At 41.7% G+C, this 21,282-nt stretch overlaps 6 protein-coding genes across 13 annotated transcripts; 4 read left to right on the top strand and 2 right to left on the bottom strand.

The window, feature by feature from the left end:
- Positions 1-33: 33 nt before the first annotated feature.
- On the top strand, positions 34-5,685 carry Set2 (SET domain containing 2). 2 transcript variants are annotated; one of them, XM_065308089.1, is made up of 6 exons: positions 34-164; positions 275-2,106; positions 2,167-2,295; positions 2,362-4,867; positions 4,932-5,315; positions 5,374-5,685. In XM_065308089.1, exons 2-6 carry the CDS (start codon positions 281-283, stop codon positions 5,536-5,538), a joined length of 5,010 nt encoding a protein of 1,669 aa, XP_065164161.1. In that variant the 5' UTR covers positions 34-164; positions 275-280; the 3' UTR covers positions 5,539-5,685. The 2 variants fall into 2 exon arrangements, with proteins under 2 accessions (XP_065164161.1, XP_065164160.1); XM_065308088.1 differs by having other exon boundaries at positions 118-214.
- Positions 5,686-5,741: 56 nt separating this feature from the next.
- On the top strand, positions 5,742-7,870 carry neb (kinesin family member nebbish). Its single transcript, XM_065308102.1, has 2 exons — positions 5,742-6,981; positions 7,045-7,870. The coding sequence occupies exons 1-2, from the start codon at positions 5,881-5,883 to the stop codon at positions 7,783-7,785; spliced, it is 1,842 nt and encodes a 613-aa protein (XP_065164174.1). The 5' UTR covers positions 5,742-5,880; the 3' UTR covers positions 7,786-7,870.
- Positions 7,826-9,271, bottom strand: Pyroxd1 (pyridine nucleotide-disulfide oxidoreductase domain 1). The gene has a single exon (XM_065308103.1). The coding sequence runs from the start codon at positions 9,269-9,271 to the stop codon at positions 7,871-7,873; it is 1,401 nt and encodes a 466-aa protein (XP_065164175.1). The 3' UTR covers positions 7,826-7,870.
- Positions 9,272-9,298: 27 nt separating this feature from the next.
- Positions 9,299-10,184, bottom strand: mRpS18B (mitochondrial ribosomal protein S18B). The gene is made up of 2 exons (XM_065308111.1): positions 10,040-10,184; positions 9,299-9,955 (listed from the first exon to the last, which is right to left on the bottom strand). Exon 2 carries the CDS (start codon positions 9,868-9,870, stop codon positions 9,325-9,327), a length of 546 nt encoding a protein of 181 aa, XP_065164183.1. The 5' UTR covers positions 9,871-9,955; positions 10,040-10,184; the 3' UTR covers positions 9,299-9,324.
- Positions 10,185-10,192: 8 nt separating this feature from the next.
- On the top strand, positions 10,193-16,703 carry PNUTS (Phosphatase 1 nuclear targeting subunit). Of its 3 annotated transcripts, none has more exons than XM_065308092.1 (5): positions 10,193-10,622; positions 11,063-11,160; positions 11,305-11,579; positions 11,648-12,832; positions 14,322-16,703. In XM_065308092.1, the coding sequence occupies exons 1-5, from the start codon at positions 10,620-10,622 to the stop codon at positions 15,716-15,718; spliced, it is 2,958 nt and encodes a 985-aa protein (XP_065164164.1). In that variant the 5' UTR covers positions 10,193-10,619; the 3' UTR covers positions 15,719-16,703. The 3 variants fall into 3 exon arrangements, with proteins under 3 accessions (XP_065164164.1, XP_065164163.1, XP_065164165.1); XM_065308091.1 differs by lacking the exon at positions 10,193-10,622 and adding an exon at positions 10,638-10,886; XM_065308093.1 differs by lacking the exon at positions 10,193-10,622 and adding an exon at positions 10,865-10,989.
- On the top strand, positions 16,040-21,278 carry LOC135796170 (glycerophosphocholine phosphodiesterase GPCPD1-like). 5 transcript variants are annotated; one of them, XM_065308097.1, is made up of 4 exons: positions 16,040-16,123; positions 18,805-20,167; positions 20,224-20,691; positions 20,760-21,278. In XM_065308097.1, exons 2-4 carry the CDS (start codon positions 18,833-18,835, stop codon positions 21,135-21,137), a joined length of 2,181 nt encoding a protein of 726 aa, XP_065164169.1. In that variant the 5' UTR covers positions 16,040-16,123; positions 18,805-18,832; the 3' UTR covers positions 21,138-21,278. The 5 variants fall into 5 exon arrangements, with proteins under 5 accessions (XP_065164169.1, XP_065164170.1, XP_065164168.1 ...); XM_065308098.1 differs by having other exon boundaries at positions 16,042-16,123; positions 18,808-20,167; XM_065308096.1 differs by lacking the exon at positions 16,040-16,123 and adding an exon at positions 18,261-18,637.
- The last annotated feature ends 4 nt before the right edge of the window (positions 21,279-21,282 follow it).

Here is a 21,282-nt window from a genome sequence, read left to right as displayed (position 1 = left end):
GTAAGGTTAGTGTCCAATTCCAAAAGGAATTATGACGCGCGGCGTCTTCTAAACCCGCAAAGTGTAAACAATTATAAACTATAATTAATAAAATATGTGTTCGTATGAATTTAAAAGAATAAAACCACAATGGACGTGAATAACTGACGGTGGCAAGCGGCGAGGTTGGTTTTCATTTATAATTAGTCATCTAAAAATATATTTCACACTCCAGGTAAAACAATTTTTATCATAAACGCTGTTAATTCATACTAAACCGAAGAAATTGTTGTAGATAATCATGCCGCCGAAGAGGAAACGCGGTGGTGCTGCAGCAAGAGGTCGCAGAGGCGGCGCAAGAGGCGGCAGAACGAAAAAGTCTGTTACTATAGAACCATCAGATCAGTCTACAGACACTCCTAATTCACCTATATTGGAACAGATTGAGCAAAATGAAACCTCCAGCAGTAATTCATCTGTTTTGGAAGAGCTGGCACAGCCAGAAGTGAAAATCAAGCTGGAAACAAAAATTCACAAAAAGTTTGGGATTAAATATCATGTGCCAGATGAAGTTGTCAGTGCCAAGCCTCCTATGTCACCTATTTTGGAGGATGTTTCAAGCCCCACAATGCCAACACCAGCAAATCTAGCTGTTGTAGTGCCACCAGCAACTGATCAATCAGAGGAGAGTTCAAATGAGGACAAAATGGAGACTGAAGTTGTTGTAATGGAAGAAAATGTGGTGGAAAATGAGATTGCTGATCAGTTTCATCATTTAGGTGTTGCAGAAGATGCAGAACATTCAGAACATGTTGATATGCATGAAGTGGAAGATGTTGAGCTTGAAAATACTGTTGTTTTAGAATATGTGACACATGACACTGAAGCCGAATGTGAAATTGAGGGTGAAGCTGAAGAAGCCGAGGAGGTTTATTATGTAGTAGAGGAAGAGTCTCAAGATGTTGTTGAGGAAGCTAAGGAATTAATTGAAGTTAAGCAAGAGGTTGAACATGAAGCTCCTGCTGATGTTGATGCCTCTGAGAAACTGCCTGATGCTGAAATCAAAATGGAGGTGATCGAAACTGATTTAGTCAGTGATGAAGTTGTGAAAGCTAATAAAGATAAAAAGAAGACTGCGGAGAAGCCTTCCAGGAAAAGTAAACGTATTTCTTTGCGAGGTGGAAGACAATCTGAAGAGAATTCACCTGAAAAACTTCAAATTTCACCTAAGGATGAAGTAAAAGAAGAACCAGAACCTGTCGAAGACTTGATTGATGCAATTCCAACCCAAATAGAGAATAAATTAGAGGAAACAGTTGAAAAATCAGAAGAATGTGTAATGGAAGTTTCTCAAAATGAAGAAAAACTTGATATTGCTCCACCTGTTAGTGAAATTCCTGTTAGTGAAACAAAAGAAACACTTGAAAATGAAGTTAAAGACACCAAAAAACCTAAAAAAGTCACCGAGAAGAAGAGAGCACCTCCCAAACCGAAAAAGCCCAAAGAACCTAAAGACACAACTAAAGAAAAAAAGAAAAACAAAAAACAAGTGACATTCAAGGTGCAACCAAAGGGTAAAAAGTTAAAAGACAACAAATCAGCACCTACAGCAGGCAAATCAGAAAAAAACGACGATGAAGATACAAATATACGTCGTTCCAGTCGAATTAAGACAATCAGCACGCAGAAAGTCCGCTCACGTGGTAAAGGATTAGTTAAAAAGGATGATATTCCTGAGGTACACTCAACACCAGGTACGCCTGATGATAAAAACGTTTTTATTGCACCGACGAACACCACAGACGTGGAACATAAACCTGTGAAAGTCAAATCACGATGGAGACGGTCCAGCGAGCTAGAAATGCGGGATATCAAACCGCCCCCAGCGGAACATCCTGCTAAAATCAACGAAAAAGACGGGGATAGAAAGAAAACTGATGCGGGTGAGGTAGAACGCCGGTTGAAACAATTTTTACATCTTAAAGAGAATGTTTACTTGACTGAGCGGATTAGTTGTAAAGAAGCCAAGAAAATGGTGTGTGATTGTTTTCTCACTGAAGAGGAGATTGCGGAAGGGGAGTACGGGTGTGGTGATGATTGTTTGAATCGTCTTTTGATGATAGAATGGTAAGAAATGTTTAAAATTTGGAGTTTTAAGAGTTTTTTATTGAATATTTATGTTTTAAGTGGTAATCTATGTACTGTCGGGGATCGTTGCACAAACAAACGCTTCCAGAAGATGCAAAGTGCATCTGTGGAGGCTTTTGCAACTGAAAAGAAAGGATTGGGCATCAGGGCAGTCACAAATATACCAAGGTTAGTGAAATTCATCCAAAAAACAACAAAAACATTTTAAAAAATCAACATTTTTTGTGTGTTTAGTGGTGATTTTGTCTTGGAATACGTTGGGGAAGTCCTAGATGCCGAAAAATTCGAACAACGCGCAACGGAATATTCCAAAGACAAAAATCAACATTATTATTTCATGGCGCTGAGAGCCGACGCCATTATAGATGCAACTATGAAAGGAAACATCTCAAGATTCATTAATCATTCATGTGAACCAAATGCAGAGACACAGAAGTGGACTGTCAATGGTGAACTGCGTATTGGTTTCTTCAGTTTGCGCACGATTCTCGCTGGGGAAGAAATCACGTTCGATTATCAATTTCAGCGATATGGTAAAGAAGCGCAGAAGTGTTTCTGTGAAGCGCCTGGGTGTCGTGGCTGGCTGGGTGAGGAACCCGACAGTGATGATTCTGATGATGAGGATGATGATGAAGATGAAGAGGAAGAGGATGAGGAAGATGATAAGGCGGTCGTAGGTGAAAATGATAAACAAATTCAAGAAGAAAAAACACCGGGTGAGGGTGAAACTGAATTAGTTGTCAAACCTGTTGCGAAAAAAGCAGTTAAAAAGGAAAAACTGCCTAAAAAGGAACGAAAACCTCGTGTTGCGAAACCGCGTAGAAAACCACGCATGGATCGCTTTGAAGATTTGGGTCTTGATGAAGAAATCGAAAGTTTACAATCCACAGGGTTGAAGAATCAAGTGCAGACGCTAAAGTTGAGTCGTTTGATGGTACGTGCAAAAGAACCTGTACAACGTACGAAGTTATTAAAACTTTTGAAGAAAGGCGAGTTTCCCTGCCGGCGTTTATTCTTGGATTATCATGGTCTACGCTTGATTCACGGATGGATGACAGATGCGCAACATTTATCTCAACAGGATTTACGCTTGGAGATTCTTCAGACTTTAGCCATGCTGCCAATACCCAACAAAACAATGCTCCAAGATAGTAAAGTATTACCCACTGTGGAGAAATGGTCCAAAGAGTCAGAATCACAAGAATCACCCGCTGATTCAGATAGTAATTCACCGAAACTTGAAGAGACACCCGCGAAAGTCGAACCTGTCAAAACACCAACAAAGAAACCTGTAATTGAGGTGGAAGACGATGAAGTGCGAAAATCCGCAGGTATGGAAGCGAATTATTTCAAAATGATCCCCGATTATAATGTGGATAACATCAAAGATGAACTCCTGATCATTTTCGATGATGATTTTGTCCCGTTGGATATTCCCGTACAGAAAGCAAAACCCGAACAGCCGAAATATGATATTTTGGTGGAGATAATGGCGCTTGCTTTGAAACTCCTCGAAGAATGGTCCAGTTTAAAGGAGGTGTTCAGGATACCTAAAAAGGAGAGAATTGAACAGATGAAGGAACACGAACGTGAAGCAGATCGTAGATATAAAGCATTAAGTGTTGAACAGGAGACTGAACGCAAACGAGACAGATACAGGGCATTCCAGAGGCCATCAAGGATAGAACTTAGTGATAGACTCAACAAGGACCGAGATAGAGATAGAGACAGGGATCGGGATCGATCTAAGAGTGATAGATATTCAAATATGTTGACAACTACATCCACGATGAGTAAACATGAACGACGGGAGTTGTTTGCACGACAGGCACAAGAAGAAGAACGTAGAAGGAAGCAGGAACTGTGGAGTAAACAAAATTGGATGGTTATGAACCAGGACCCACGAATGCAGACCTTTGATCCCAGTCGAAACACTGCGATGCAATTCATGTGGAATCAGTACCCGAATATGATGGGGGAAGGGTTTAACTATCCGCCTGGGTTTGGTAGAGTGGGTTCCGGTACGGTTACAGGCCCAGGTGCGGTTCCTTCCGGTATACAATCATTGCAACCCGGGATGTTGCCACCTAACGTCACACAACCTAATATGACCCCTGCTAATATGGGTACACTTCCTCCAATGCCCAATATCCCTTCACGACCTACAGCTCCCTATCAACAGGTGATTGATGATGATCCTTCAAAGGTTCAGTTCATGGGACCCATTCCCCCACCGGTGAAATTACCTCCGAAGTGGAAAACAGCCAAGGATAAATACGGTAGGCCTTATTATTATCATGTTAAAGTGCGGATTGCACAATGGATACCACCTGAGTTCACTGAGGTTCAAGAGGAACCAGAGGATGAAGATTCGGAGAGTACTTCGAGTTCGGATACTAGTAGTTTAACTAGTACATCGTCGGATGATAGTGATAGCGAGGATGATGTTAAATTTATGATGGATATCAGGAAGAAGGTTATGGAGCAGCAGAAGAAGGCATTGATGCAAACACAGACAGGAGATGTCACGCCTACTAATCCTGAAGCCGTGCCTGTTACGGATGCTTTGATTCCTCTTGTTGATGAGGCGAATGTGAGTGTGTCTGATATTAGTGTGATGACGGAAATGTTGGATAAGTCTATGGCGGAGGAAGCGGGGAGTCCAATGGAGGGGCAACTTGCTGAGCCGCCTCCAGCGAAGAAGCGAAGGCTTGGTTTAGTACAAGAACATATTATTAGTGTAAGTTGCATGTTTTTTTTATTGGATTTTAAGCGAAAAATTGATTGTTTTGTATTGTGTGTAGCCTAGATCCGAAGAAGACCGCCTGCAGTTCCGTGAAGATGTGAAAAAGTACAAATTGAACAAGGAGATGGTGCGCAAACAGAAGGAAACTGTTTTGCATCATTCGAAGAAGCTGAAACCTAGCATTCCTGCGCCTGGCGCAGCTTTAATTACGTCCCCGAATGTAAATAAAGCAATAAAACCGCACAAAAAGAAGGTTTCTACGAAAACAAAGCTGCGAGAAATGGAAGCGAATGCGAACAGTGAGGATAGTAAAAAGATCAAGGAGGCATTCCGCTCGGCAATGGCGACTGTCATGGTGGGCATTCTGAATCCTTACCGGAAGCCTGATTGTAAAGAGGGAAGGATAACAGCGACGGAAGATTTTAAACATTTAGCACGAAAAGTATTTGAAAATTTTGCATTTTTATTGATATTTTTATGTTATTGTTGTTTTTTTGTAGTTAACTCATTTTGTGATGCTCAAAGAACTGAAGCACTGCGATAGGATTGAAGATCTGGAGTGTACGGATAGCGTAAAGTCGAAAGCAAAAGAGTTTGTTCGCAAATACATGGCAAAGTTTGGTGAAGTATATCAGCGCCCTGCGGACGAAACGGAGAACTTTTAATTTTGTGATTTCAATGTTTTAAAGATTCTTTGAGGGATTTAATTTATAAGTATCTATTGTGGATGTTTATATTAATTGGGACAACAGTTTCAATGGATGATTTATAGTTAATGACGAAGTGTAATATATTTTGATACCATTGAGAAACGGCCATGTTTAAACTTAGTTCGAATAATATCCGCGAGATGTCTCAGTGTGTCCGTTGATACAAAATTTATTCAGTTTCGGGTTTTCTCGGGTCTGTTCGCGCAGGTGCTGTTTGACTCATTGCACAAACGACCGTTACGCATTCAGAACTGTTCCATGTTTTGAACTGTTTGTGCGGATGCAAAAAACAACACGATGTCGATCTCAGCACCGTCAACACCTCGCCAAATCTACTCCACGCCGCGTCGACGTGCGCTCATACCCCCAGCACAGACACCAGAATGTTTCTCCAAGGTAACGCTAGAAACTCCTGTCGCAATGCATCGACGACAATCTCGCGATCGCGAGAAATTCGACCAAGAGCGCAACCTTACCGTCGCCGTACGCGTGAGGCCCATGAACGCACGCGAGCTCGCCTACGTTGGTACCACCGATGTCGTCAAAGCAAACCGACAGGAAATCGTCATTCGGTCCAACCAATGCGGCGGACAGAACAATCTGGATCATATCTTTCAATATGATCATGTTTTTTGGTCGTGCAATGAAGAAAATCCACAATTCGCGAGTCAAACCGACGTGTTTGAATGCATGGGTAAGCCTTTATTGGACAGCGCATTCCGTGGTTACAATGCTTGTCTCTTCGCATATGGCCAAACCGGCTCCGGTAAGAGTTTCAGCATGATGGGACCAAACTCACCTGAAGTTTTTGACATTGACATGAACGCTGGAATCATCCCACGATTCTGCAAAGAGTTATTCCGGCGAATCACGGAACTACCCGAAGGCAGCACATCTTCAGTCGAAGTCAGTTATTATGAAATTTACAATGAAAAGATTCACGATCTGCTCGCCTGTAAAAACAAGCAAAGAATGGCGTTAAAAGTTCGAGAGCACCCTGATTGGGGGCCGTATATTGTTGATCTCAGTGTGCACACGGTGACAAGTTATAAAGAATTGAGAAGTTGGCTGGTTGTTGGTAATAACAACAGAGCAACAGCCGCAACCGCCATGAATGAGAAATCATCAAGATCCCATAGTATATTCTCCATTGAAATAACAATGGCGGACGGCACATCCGAATTAGATTCTTCTAGAAGGAGTAAGATTAGTTTGGTTGATCTAGCAGGCAGTGAGCGTATTTCAAACGCGATGAACAACGACGAGAGGATTCGCCAGGGTGTTAGTATTAATAAAAGTCTACTTACGCTTGGAAAAGTGATCGCTGCGTTGGCAGAGAGTAAAAAACAGCATCAACATGTACCGTATAGGGACTCAGTGTTAACATGGTTGCTCAGGGTGAGTAAAAACAAAATGGCGGAGGTTTTTTACACTAAAAATTTATTTTTTTTGTTAAAATAGGAAAGTTTAGGAGGAAATTCGCTGACATCTATGCTGGCAACAATCACACCGTCATCGAGCAACATCGAAGAAACCTTGGCAACCCTCCGCTACGCCTGTCAGGCTCGTTCAATCGTGAATCGCGCGAGAATCAACGAAAGTCTCCACGATAAACTAATCCGCGAGCTGCGTGCTGAGGTCGAACGTCTACGAGCACTCAAACAAGATTACGAGAGGAATTCATTCACGAATTCAATGATTAATTTAAGTAACAATTCCGAGTACGAGGCGGAACTTGACGAGTTGCGCAATAAACTCAACGAAACCGAAGGCAAGCTGGACATGGCCGAGAAAAGCTGGCAGCAAAGATACAATGAAACACGTGAAAAGCAACTGCGGGAATTAGCCGAGGCGGAAAAACGCAAAGAAGAGCTCGAATCACATTTGCGTGTGATGAAAATCGATACACAAGTCTCGCTGTCGCCGTACCAATCGAATTTCTTAAAGGAATTGGAAGGTATTGTCAATGCAGGCGTACCAACCAAACAAGAGGAGAAAAAGATGACGCACGTTGAGGTAACTTCAGCGATAAGTAACATTTTTGATAATATGAATTTACTGCGTCCCACTGTGGACGAACTAGACGATAACGTGAAGCTCTTGTTTGCCAGGATCAATAAGCTGTTGCAATCATTCGAGACGAGTCTGAAAAACACTTTGAATGATCCTGGCAGCAAGAAAACCGTCACGTTTAAATTATAGTCGATAAATTGGTACTAATGTACCAATAGTAAGAGAGTAATTTGTTGATTTTTGTTATTTATTAAACATTGTACAATATTATCAATCAATCAAAGTAATCTTCGATATCGATGTCGGGATCCAGTAGGCTGTCCTTGTGCGCAGACAAATCGATTTGATTGAGGATTAGATTCTCGCACATTTCCTCCAAGTCGGTATCGCCAATCAGTACAGCGCCCTGTAATCGGCCATTTTGCAGAACTAGTTTGATGTATTCTACATCTTTAGTCATGCGGAATAAGATTTCGTAGTCTTTTCCGAGTTTCTGCGCATTGTGTAGACCTAATAGGACTACTTTAAAGCCGAATAGTCGTGTGGTGTGTGTGAATACCTCGAAACAAAAGTCTTGGTAGATTTCTTCGTTTAAGTGTTTTGAGGACATTGCGCGCGCAGCATAACAACCCATTTGTCGCGCTTGCGTCCATAATTTCATGGGGAACCATTGCGGTGCGTATTGCCAATTTGCAGTGCATAAATCCCCAGCAACGTAGATATTTTCATTTGAACTCTGCATGAATTCATTTACAAGAATGCCGCCATCTTGTGACGTGTGCAATGGCTGTGATATTTTAAAGTGTGAATTTGGTGTAACTCCGGTTGCAGATACCAATAAGTCACATGATATTTCGCTGTCATCTGTCAATTTAACAATTAGACCATTTTGGGTGGTTTTTATGCTTTGTATGCATGTTTCGTAATGAATCTGTACAGTTTCCGGCACATTTAGCGCTCCTTTAATGTCTAAATGTTTATACCAGTCAGGTCCTAGCGCTGCGCCAGCTTTTTTGATGTTTTGATCGGTTTCATAACGCATGCGCTGTGAAAACTGTGCGTTTTCAACCGATTGCTCCTTTTGTTTATTGTTTAATCTATCTTTTAAGAACTCTGCAGCGCCTGGATCGATAAAAGTCGCTGTTATATGTTTATCTTTAATGATCCAATGCACTTTGGTATCTTCAATCTTGTACACCAACTCGGAAGCGATCCCGCCATTACCGACAATGGCAACTTCTTTGCTTGTTTTTAGTTTTTGTATGAAAGATTCAACTGAATCAGTGTCACGAATGCCGATTACAAATGGATTATTCTCTGCTTCAGGGATTAATCTTGGTTGTGCACCCATACAAAGGCATAAAAACTTGTAATTTATGATTGTTTTATTGACAGTTGTGATTTTTTGTTCATCAGAGTTGATTTCGTCTAGTTTATCAATGATTACGGTGATATTTGGGTATTTTTGCATTAGATTCGACATGTGACTCTCTTCAATGTTGAAATCTGAGAGGGTTTGTGTGATTGCGCGTAGATTTACAACAGTTTTAACTAAAGCCGACTCGCTTAACAGGATTATCGACTCTGTAGGCGTGTAGAATGCTAGTGTTTCCGCACAGGTGACGCCTGCAATGCCTCCACCGACGATTACAAACGTTGCGCTTGTTTCTGACATGATTTTCTAATGAAAAATAACTAAAAATACTAATTTAAACTACAAAATTTATTCTATTCTTTGTAATAATCTGCATAATTATATTTCCTGAATGGAACATCGAATGTAATTGTTCCGATATCGCGCGCTTTCGCAATGGCGACTTGTAACTCCTGATGCTTCTTCTGACACAAGCCTGTTTGTTTATAGCTGAGAATCGCGCCGGTTTGCGGTGATATAAATTGATTCAACAGTGCGGTATTGTTCTCATGCAGGACTAGATACTCATCTCGACAGATTGGGCACGGATTGCCGGTGGAGATGTGCCCGCCTCGAATGCACGTCTTTCGCGTCTTCCTCGGTGGGATGGCGCCCTTGTGGTTGCGCCTGTATGGCACCCAGACGGGGTCTTCGCCGTAGGTTTGCTTGTACGCCTTGCTTTTGAGGTATTTGAGGCTTGTTTCCAACGGGATTGTCTGTGTGCGGTCCGTGGAGATTCCCAACAGCGTGGTTAACTTTTGCGGTGGTTTTAGACTGCCGTTGAGTGTCGCGGTGGTGGTGATTGTTTTAATAGCGATTGGTTTTGTAATGTTGGGTAATAGACATTTTATCGCGAACATTTTAAGTATTTTCGCTGTGGATTTTCAAGTGTTTGGAGGTTAGAAATTGTGCTCGTTGGTTGAAATACTTTTGGTGTGTTTTTATCTGTAAAAAGAGTTTAAATTGCGTTGATAACAATATATGTATCAATATTGTTTATTGTTTAAGGTTTTGTATTGTTCAGATTACCTTGTTTGTTGTTTTAACGCAGGTTTAAAATACTAAACAAAATAGTTTTGAAAATATCCCTAGATATTTTCTGATTAGGTTGGTAGTGTTGTGACACTAGTCACTGTGTGTTCGCTTTCTCGCTTGATGTACGTCACCTCGTCATTTCCGTTCTTTGCATGGTAGAAGTAAGCCGTACAACGCTTCTCTCGTGCGCATCTGTCTCTCGAAATTTTTCAAGCCAGCGAATATCGTTGCGATTATTTTGCGCCATTGTCCGCATTGCGCACGCTAGACAGGTCGAGCGTATATTTCGCATCGGAGAGTACGCGCCTTCAGCCTCTCTGAGCCGATACAAGCTCTCTAGCCCGCATTGCGTTTCGCCTCATATTTCGATCCACGTCAATGGAGGTCAGGGCGTTGGTTCACAGCGCACCACAATGGTTGGCGCCGCAGAGTCGCTCTTCAGACACATAGAATCCTATCATTTTTGCATTGTCACTAAGAGCTCGCTGGCGAACGTATCAGCTCGACAACAAATGCGATAATTGCGACGAGCGACGCGCGTTACATCACCCCGCCGGCCATCTGGATCGTTAAAATGGTAAGGAATCCACAGCACATATAGTACTTGTATTCCGAATAAAGTGATCTCTTGTGTTCATTTATTAAAATTTGTCCGCTGCGAATTAAGGGCGGTATGCGAATTTACGCCGTCGTTTTTTTTTCTATTCATTCGTATGTAAGATGGAAATTATCGATTCATGCAACTGCAGACGCCATTTTGAATGATGACGTACTGCGTGACTCACATAATTTTTTTACTGTAGTGGTTATTTACCAAGAACGAATTGAGATTGAAATTGAAGTAAGGTTTATTTGCTTATCGGGAGTATATATTTATAGATAGCCAGTTATATAAGGCCATTGGCTTTGCTGTACACTTTCATTTCACTTAAAAAATTGTCTGGGTGTGTATTGATTGCGCAAATTATCGTATAATTTTGTCATTGTGGTGGACTAATAACGTGTTTGCCTTTCTAGCCAAGAATAGATCCACAACAATTGCTCAATTGTCTCCAAGTGCTGCTCAGTCCCACTGGAGGCATCCTTTCCAGGAATGAAGTACAAAGGCTCGCCAAGTAAGTGCGCATTTCTCAATATTTCACCACTAACATTGCATTAAAACCAAAAAAAATCAAGCGTTTTACTCTATGAAACAATTGATGACAGAGTAGTTTGAACTAAAATCTTTGTTTCTTTGTTTGCCTCCCCCTGCATTATAGTTTGATGACAAAATTTTCGAAAAAATTAGTCAGTAAATGCATCTATGTGCTGATACTAAAAAACACTGAACGGCAATTATTGGGCTCGTTTATGGGTGAAGGTGGGTGGAATCTGATCCACTCGTGGTTGCAAGATGCGCACGTTAACAAGAATTGGGCGCTCGTTGCCGAAGTGCTCGAGCTGCTGCTGCTCACGCCCGTGGACGTGGAGCGGCTCAAGATGAACAACCTGCCGAAGCTGGTCAAGGGTCTCTCGAAACGCGAAGACCTTCAAGGTACAGTCTAATCTTAATTTCCAGCCGCACATCTAGGTTTTAATATGTTTCTCATTGATTCAATTTAGGTATACAACAATTGGCTTCGAATTTAGTCGAACAATGGCTGACTATAGTCAAGGATGTCACTAAACAAGAAGCGGCAAGTCATCAGCATCAACAACAGCTGCAGCAACAAGTTGTGATACCTGCAGATCAACTAATAATGGCGGGCGATGATCAATTGACGCTCGACTCGACGGTGACGATGTTGCTAGAGTCTAGTAACGACCCGGAGCCGATGGAGATTGACGAGACGATTAGCAACGACGCCAATACGATTGTCAGCGAGAATGGCGTCGATACCTCGCTGCGAATCAAATTTGTGAGGGACGGAAAAAAAGTGATTAGTCGGATTGTAGCGGTGCGGACTGATAGCAATGCGACGGATGATGCCAACACAGAGGCTGCTGCAATACCGCCATCAGCAACTGCTGATGACGTTGACGCAGTCGCTGCGGTGGTAAAAACCGAAGACAGTGAAGGAACTGATAAAGAGAATAGTGATAAAAAACAATCTGTGCCTAAAAAATCTAGTTCTAGTTCAAGTAGTTCAAAAACATCATCATCTAGCAGTAGTAGAGATAGAGATAAGGATAAGGATAGGGATAGGTCTAGGGATAAGAGCAAAAGCAGGAGTTCCAGCAGCAGCAGCAGCAGCAAGAGCAGTAGTCGTGATAAGGACCGCCGGGATCGCGATAAGGATCGCCACAAACACAATGGTTCATCATCCTCCTCATCATCATCCAAACATCGCAGCAGTAGTAGTAGTAAATCAAGTAGTAGCAGTAGTAGTAAAGACAAGAAGGACCCCAAGGATAAGGAGAAGCAAGCTGAGAAGGACAAGGATACGCTGGCGAAGATCCAGCCGCAGACGCTGGCGAAAATAGGCAGGATACCTAAGAAGACTGAGGATTCCAAGAAGGAGCCGAGGAAAACCAGCTTTTCGGTGGAGGTGCGCGATGCCAACGAGGAAAAACCGAAGACTGTGAAGGTTTACAACTCGAAGATGCGATCCACTGGGTTGCTGGAAGAAGCAAAACCACCACCGCCAAGATCAGCGACGAAAAAAACCGCTGCACCTCCAACGCTACCAGCGACAATCCCCACGAAGCGATCGTCACCTATACGCGACACGATACCACCGCCAGAGAAACGATCGCGACTCATTGACGCCGACAAGGGCATCAAACTCATCCCGCCGAAACCCAAACGTAAGTCTCACGCGATCAATCTGCTCATTGGTTTTTGTTTTGCAGGTTTGTGGAGTGCAGAAGCAGCACGCAGACACTACACCCGGGCGAGAGGATTTATTATATTGTGTGTATGTGTGTGCGTTTGATATCAATCTCTATGCGGTATTATTCACTCGTCGATTTCATCAACACGCTGAAGAAGATGCGGCGTTGATTGGGGCAACACAGTGACGTATAAAATCCACATTTTTAACTATATACATATATATATTTTGATCCAGATAATAATGTTTCTCTTTTTTTGTTCTTTTCTCTCTGGTATTGAGATGAAGGTGGTGCAATTTCATCCTATGTGATTAATAATGTAGGTGTCTTTAGATAATTAACGCTAAGTGATAAGATTTTATGATTTGCGAAGCAGTGCGTGCGTTGAGCGCAAGTTTGGTAAGTTGCAGATGTACCTGTCAGACTTGTACGGCAAATAAAAATGATTTAAAACCAAAAAAACCAAAAAAAAAAAAACAATACCGAACAATCTAATATGAATTATGTATGTGCTATCATCCGCCCGAAGAAGCGACCGAGATTGATTGATGATTTGGGCCCTTGCACATCCTTTTTTCAACAAACTAATAATTATTTGCGAACTGTGAGAGATATCGAAAAATGGCACATTATATATTACACACACGTTTCATATACATTCTTAGTTTAAATTTAGACGCGTGCGCCATTTTGAATTGAAGTTTGCTACAGAAATATGCATTTGGTTAGTTTGCGGTGTGCCATTATTCTTATTATTACATTAGGTTTATATGTAAAAAGCGCGTTTGGTTTCGGTTGCGTGCGCGACCCTCTGCGATGATGATTCAAGGCTGGCTGTGTGCGGTGCGCGCGTGAGGCGAGCAACCGCGCGCTCGCGGCGCAACGTTATTTTACTCCACGTGCGCTGTGTCAGCGTGTGTGACGTCATCCGCCGCTGCTCGCCACTATCACTTTGCGCCGCGGCGTGAACGAGAGCCGTGTGCGGATGGGTTTGGGAGCGCGCACTCGCCTACACCTCCTGTGGACTGTTGCGCGCCTGATACTCGACGCACTCGCAACTTATGATTTTCAATTTGTTTTTTGTTTGTTTACAAAGTTTTAAACTATAAAAATTAATTATTTTATTGTTAGTCATCAACAATTGAAAGAATTTATCTTGTTTGATGTGTTTTTATTGATAAAAACACTTGATTAATTAATTTTTTGCTTTGAAAGTTACAAAAATGATAAAACTACCCTTAATATTGATACAATTAATGTATTAATTGATTTCTTGCGCGCCCGTCGCCATTTTGTTTTCTTTTTTAGCGGTTTGTGATTATACCCACAGAGATATTGATAATTAACGCTATACACATTTATTTTTAGCACTTTAGTGACACCCAGACGAGAACAACGTTTACTTTACTCAATTGTTTGTTTAGTTTAGATGATTTTTAACGGTTTTATTATTTGTCTACAGCTGCTGTCCTCCAAGAAAGCGATATATTCATGGACGCGCTCACTGCGTCCGCCACAGCGAAGAAAGAACCGAAAAAACGCAAACGACGCACCAGTACATCCAAAGACTCCTCACCACCGCCATCACCTTCGAAACAATGCACGCCCGCATCACCCACAGGCTTGAAAAACATCACACCTGCTAATTTCTACCAGGACACTCTGGTAACAGACAATGATAGCGAAACGAAAGAAAAATCCGAAGATGGCGGTGATGCAAAAGAGAAAACTGATGATAAAGATGAAGATAAGGATAGTTTAGGTGCGCAGCCAGCTGAGCCCGATGATAACACAATGGAGGAGACTACAAAGACTGATGCCAATGGTTTGAAGGGTGTGCTTTCGTATGGTAAACGGAAAGGACCCAAGCGGTCAATCCGCTGGCGCCCTGATGCCGATCTAGTCGAAGTGCAATACTTTGAACTGGATGAAACCGAACGGGTGAATGTCATGAAGCCGTTTATGGATATGCAGCGCATGGAGATGGCTGGCGAGCGTGAAGCGCACCGCCAACGGAAACTACCCAGTGAGGATATCATGGACACGCAGATGCAATGGCGGAATCTAATCGAAGTTGAATGTTTACCACCTCCAGCCGAGTTTGGGTCGAAAAGTCTCGAGAAAAGTATTCAATTCGCAAGGGAAAAAACAGTCCTACAAGCGATTTATTTCAATCGTGTGCCGGATACACCTGCTGAACCTGATCATGAGGTTCACACGATGGTCACGGCGATTGTCATTCCATTGCATGATCCCGACCAGCCCGAACAAGACGCGCCGATACAACCGTGGCCCGAAGCGAAGGGATCCCCGCCGCATATTAGTAATACCCCAGGGTTGTTTAACAATGTGCAACCGCCGCCGTTTCTACAAGCGCCCAATGCCTTCCCGCCGAATGGTCTACCGCAATTTGCACCCGCGTTTGTCCCTCCTGGTATGCTCAATCGCCCGCCTACCGATTGGAATATTTTATCCAATGGCATCCCGACCAAGTTTCCTCCTCCTGATCTAATGCAACAGGTGCCGCCGTTGTTTGATAATTTCGGCGCGAATGGCCCCGGCGGGGGTGGGATGGGTCCAGGGGTACCTCCGGATGGGTTTGTACCACCGTTTCAAAACGGTCCTAACCCAATGCCACAAATGTTCCCGCCGAATAATTTCAATAATAACAACATGCGTGGTCGCGGTGGATTCCGCCGTGGTGGACCTAATAATGGTCCATGGTTGCGAATGGGTGCGCCTAATCAAGGTGGCGCTGGCGGAGGGTGGAATAATCAGGGGCGGGGACGCGGGTTTTGCAATAGTTTCAAACAGAAAGGCTATTGTCGAAATCGCGATAATTGTCCGTACATTCATTGAATTTGAGTGTGTGATGTGTGCAATTTTGAACATTTGACGTATGATTGCACATGTTTTAAAAACCAGACCGCAACCTGTGATGATGATTTGATGATGTGAAGTGATTCAATTATAGCTTCCGATCGCGACGCGAAAATAACAATGTGCACGCTGATAAGGATGTTATTGTTTAAAAATGCGCACAGAGTGTGCGCAACGCTGCGAAACTATTTATTTATATTTAGTTTTGCTGGTTTTGTACACTCTGTGTGTGGATGGAGCTCGACGCACGTTCGAGCCACCACGGTTCGCGTTCAAATGCATAGCGTTATCTAGTCGTTTGTAAACTATCGCGTGTTGTGCAGCCAAGTCGCCAAGTTGAAATTACCACACACAAGTAGAGAACTCAGGCGCACAATTTGGCAGGTATATCGTCATTACATCCGCAATTTACAACACACACACACACATGTTGTTTATAATTAGTAGGAATACGTTTGACTGTGAACGCGCGCTTGCTGCAAATTTTATACCACAATACTAATAATTGATATTACTATTGCTAAGTGGAAATCATTTAATACGAATCATATACATATTTGAATAATTGCGAGTATATTTACACTTGGAGGATGAGAATGTGTACAAATTTATTTGTTTATTGTAATTGTATGGTTGTACAGATGCGGAATCAGTGAGGTGGGGTGTGGAGCCTGTAGATTTTTGTACATAAGCGCTGGAAATGCTTATATACTGTGTATAAACGGCCCGGTTCAGATTACTTTTCGTTCGGTGAATGTGTTACGTTCGCTGAATATGCATATTATGTTGAATTTAATTTTTACGAGTATTGGTAATTGAGTTTATTATTAAGATGATTGTATCTGCGAAGAGTCTCACATGGAAAATAGGAGAAGTGAGATCCTGTGTAGATTTTATGTATTGATTCGAAGGAACTGTATCATTACGATATTAAAAATGCATCTATTTGTGGATTATTAATGAAGCGCACATGTGTTTTGTATTGATTTGTAATTAGAACTTTTAAAAATGGCGGAGAAGATTTTTTTTTGTTTTATGTACAGAGAAACGTGAATTTTTGTATTTTTAGTAATTAATTAATAGATATTAGGTTTTATTGTAAGTTTTAATACATTTTTGACTTTTTATCACGTTATATCAGGGTGATTTTACATTGAGTAACAAAAAATAGCAAAATAATGGGTTTTTACGCGGATTGGTATCTGTTTAATCATTTGTAACTTGGTTATTATCTCAATTATGTTAGTAAAAATGTCAGGAAATATTTCCTGAAGTTTAGATATGAATTCCGCGTCGCTCAGTTGTAATCACTTGTGTTATGTTTAAATAATTTTGTAGTAACGCAACGTTCACCCCAACAAATTAGCTGAAAAATCGAGCTTAAGTTATAAAATTTGCATTGCAATTTGTAGGGATGTTGGGATCATAATTACAACATTATTTCAAATATTACCATCAACGTCATGTCCTTAAAAAAATATTCTAGCTCATAATTGCTTGAAATGAAAATATTTTTCATCGTTACACAGAAAAAATTAATATAAATCAACCAAATTATACAAATTTCGATGTTATTTTAGAATTTGTTGTTAAATCGCAACTTCAGTGTATTTTAAATTGGCGAAAATTCCATGACCATGATCCGAATTAATTGACCGACTCTTTAAATAATACAAACACGCCCACTGGCGTAAATTTACACTTTCAAGTTACATTGTGACTCAAATATTTATCGCTAACATTCTCTCTGTCTGCTGTATGTGATAGCGCATTGACCTTTTGATCACCGAGCGCCAAATTTTTATTTCTACCATGCATAAATTACAAACACAGCCCAACACACGACATGTTGACAATCATCAATCATGATTCATCTTGTTTTCGCCTAACGGTCCAACTCGGATTGCTATATTATTAATATGTGCGCAACTCAGGTGTCTGCCTCAGTAGAAGAAAATTAATAAAACAACTCCCACCATGTGGCTACTACTACACACTACAATGTATACAACTAAAAAAAAAACAAGTCGGGTTTCATTCAGCACTAATTTAAAACTGGTCGTAACCGATTCCAATGCTTACTTAAGCGTTAATTAACAGACTTAAACAGCACACGACTGCAAAATGGCGTGTTAAGCTCACGTGACAACGTTTGCAATTATTCTCTGCGTACAAAGTTCTACATTCCACAGCAAACAAGCAAATTTCAAGTGCAATTAAGTTGTATAAATCTAACTCAAGCACACAAGTTCAAAAGTTATGTAAATATCATATCTATATCTATCTAATCCAAAGTTTTCAAATAATTATAATGCAATCAAGCGATAACCTTGAAATTTTAAGCTAGTTGAACATAATAACACATAATAAATATAAATTTATGTTTTTTACAACATACGACGCGCTGGAACAAAAGAAAATTTATTGTATTGCGCATGCGCAGCACTGACGTCACAATACATGCGCCATCATGAAAAATTTAATCAGTTAATAGTGTGCGATTCGACTAATACAGTTGCCAAGTGCACACACGTTATCATTACATAACGTGCACGTTTTTTTTTTTCAAATTTACAATCATTATTAAATTCAGTGCGGCTACGTTAGGTATTGCGCTGCGCACGCAAATACCCACACGACGCAACGCCGTCCACTACCACATGTGCACGAATTCGACGCGCGTGCGGTGTGCTTGAACCACTTGAACCGACTTGAACGTTCTCTGAAGGTTTCACGCCACACACACGAGTTCAGTATTTTCGTGGTCTAGCAGCCAGCGGGTCGCGGCTCGCGGTCGCTTGACTTCACGCAAGACTTTCTCCGTTCACATGCGTCGCGCAATGTTGTTGTTATCAGTGCTGTGACGTGACGCCAAACACCAACGATCGAGCGAATCACGTAATTAGTACCTAAACTCGCACAATTTAATTGAACATAATATAATAATGCGCTCAATCAGCTGACAAATTGCTTACACTTTTTACTTGTCATTTAGGTAATACTATCTCAAATTAAAACAAAGACTCCGCATGATTTCTAACATATTTTTCTTTATTTTCTTTCAGTAGACAAATACAAATACATCTAGTCATAATGCAGAAGTGGTTCTTTCTTGAGGATCCGGAGAACGATGCGATTCGACGCGGAGCTGCCGATGCCCATACGAAATCCATCGCGTCATTGGTACCAGAATATCGACCACGCCGTTGGTTATTCCGTGTGAGAGTGCCAGACCTCGCCGCAGGCCTACAAGTATGCGTCTCTGGATCGGTACAAGATCTTGGCTGCTGGCAGCCAGAACACGCGGTGCTGTTGAATCGTGAAGACGCAGAGGATGACATATGGTCTGCGGTTATAAGTATCCCTGATAAAGTACAAATTCAATATCGATATTGCGTGTGCGTGGTCGTCGAGGCAGGCATTCAGGTAATCGTTCGTAATTGGGAGACGAACATCGAGCCACGTACGATTCAAGCGGATCAAGTCTCGCCTAACCTCAAGGATGTGCCTGTAACTTATGGTGACTTCATTAATGAAGTCAGGGTGGATCGAGGATGGCTCAACAAGGAGACAACAGTACAATTGAAACTCAGCAAGGATTCGATCAAAATCTGGCGGCCAAAGTATGCGAATCGGAGTGTTTTTATGAAGGTTACTCCTGTTAGTCTACAGCAAGGTAATTCAAACTTTCCAAAGACCATGTCCGAAGCCTTGGAGGAGTCTTTATCCACAGATACACAAGATATTATTGAGTTACCCAAGCATGCATTCACTGAAGTCTCATCTCTAGCTTCTGATGATTCAGGATTTACTCCTCAGACTCAATTCGGAAAGGAGGTTAAAGATGATGAAATGGTTGTCTTTCAATGTACGGTTTTATTCCCTGCATCCACAGCATTCTTATTGGATTTTTTCATCTATAGCTCGCGAAATTCCGAAGGTGAACCTCCGTATCACGCAGGTTTTAGTTATTTACTACCTAGTGCTCTACGCGGGTCCGAAGGTAACGTCGTCGTGCCGATTACAAGCACAAAACAACGCCCGCTCGGCGAGCTGATAATGGATTACATTGTTATTAAACCGATGCCGAATGTCAAGTGCAACATGAGTTTGACTTATGCAAGACATTGGAAACAAACGCGCAGCGGGTTGGATGTTGGGCATCGTGGCGCAGGGAATAGTTTCAAGGAGGATATGAAGAATTGCGCGGAGGTTAGGGAGAATACCATCGCTAGTTTGAAGACTGCGATTGATCACGGCGCTGATTTTGTCGAGTTTGATGTGCAGCTGAGTAAGGATTTGATTCCGATTATTTATCACGACTTTCACGTGTGTATTTCGATGAAGAAGAAGAAGACAATCAATGATATGGATATGCTGGAAATTCCCATCAAGGATTTAACGTTTGAACAGCTAAAACTCTTGAAGGTCAGTGTTTTAATTCTAAATTTAATTTTTTTACGAATAAAATTATGTTTTGATAGGTTTATCATTTGACTGAAGGCAAATCGAAAAACCCACGATTCTTTGATGAAGAACTCGAAGAACACCAACCTTTCCCGTCGCTCCAGCAAGCTTTTGAAGTGCTTAACCCCCATGTGGGTTTTAATATTGAAATAAAATGGACGATGCAACGTTTAGATGACTCCTATGAGTTGTATCATCCGACAGACCTCAATTTGTATCTGGACACCATTTTGGAAGTTGTGCTGCGTCATGCTGGCGAACGTAGGGTTATTTTCTCCTGTTTTAATCCGGATATATGCGCGATGATCCGTATGAAGCAGAATAAGTATCCTGTGATGTTCCTCACGCAAGGTGAGACCGCAAAATGGCCGAAGTATAAAGATCCGCGTTGTTGGAACATTCGCAACGCTGTTCAACACGCCAACATGACAGAAATACTCGGTGTTAATGTACATACAGAGGATATACTTCGAGATCCATCTTTTGTAAGTTTAAATTTAATTTTTTATGTGTAAATTTTGATGTTTTATTGATTTTTTGAATTTTTCTGTAGGTAAACATGGCGCGCGAAGCAAATTTAGTGATTTTCTGCTGGGGAGATGAGAATGCCGATCCAACCACATTGAAATACCTCAAGGAGCTTGGAATGCACGGCGTTATCTACGACAAAATTGATCAGTACAACGGCAAAGAGGTGAAAGAGAGTATATTTTTGGTGGAGGCGCGCGAGTCGCAAAAGGACCTCCTACGGTTGGCGGCGGCGAACGCTGAATCGCCGACGTCACCGCCTGCGAGGGAAATTATCAGAGAGCGTGTCTTGGATGTGGACCGAGCGCGCGGTTGCCTCGAGGATGTGTCGACGGCGACGACACTCAAAAGTTTGGAGAGTTCGATTGAGAGCTTGAATGGCTCCAATGGCGCCGCGCATTGAGAGCGCAATTGTGATTCGTAATTTATTTTCCTAACCTCAATTCAACCTCATCCGATCTTTATTAGGAAAATTAACTAACATGTTTTTTGTATGATTTTGATATTACTTTAGTTAGTGTGAAGATAAATTATGTTTGGTGGATATT

Source organism: Atheta coriaria, unplaced genomic scaffold, assembly GCF_025399875.1.
Source record: "Atheta coriaria isolate IRGN ID8LTWV9N9 unplaced genomic scaffold, Caltech_Dcor_3.1 hic_scaffold_7_pilon, whole genome shotgun sequence".
Taxonomy (NCBI): Eukaryota; Metazoa; Arthropoda; class Insecta; order Coleoptera; family Staphylinidae; genus Dalotia; species Dalotia coriaria.
Note: the sequence above shows the minus strand (reverse complement) of the source record. Positions and strands in the feature narration are given on the sequence as shown.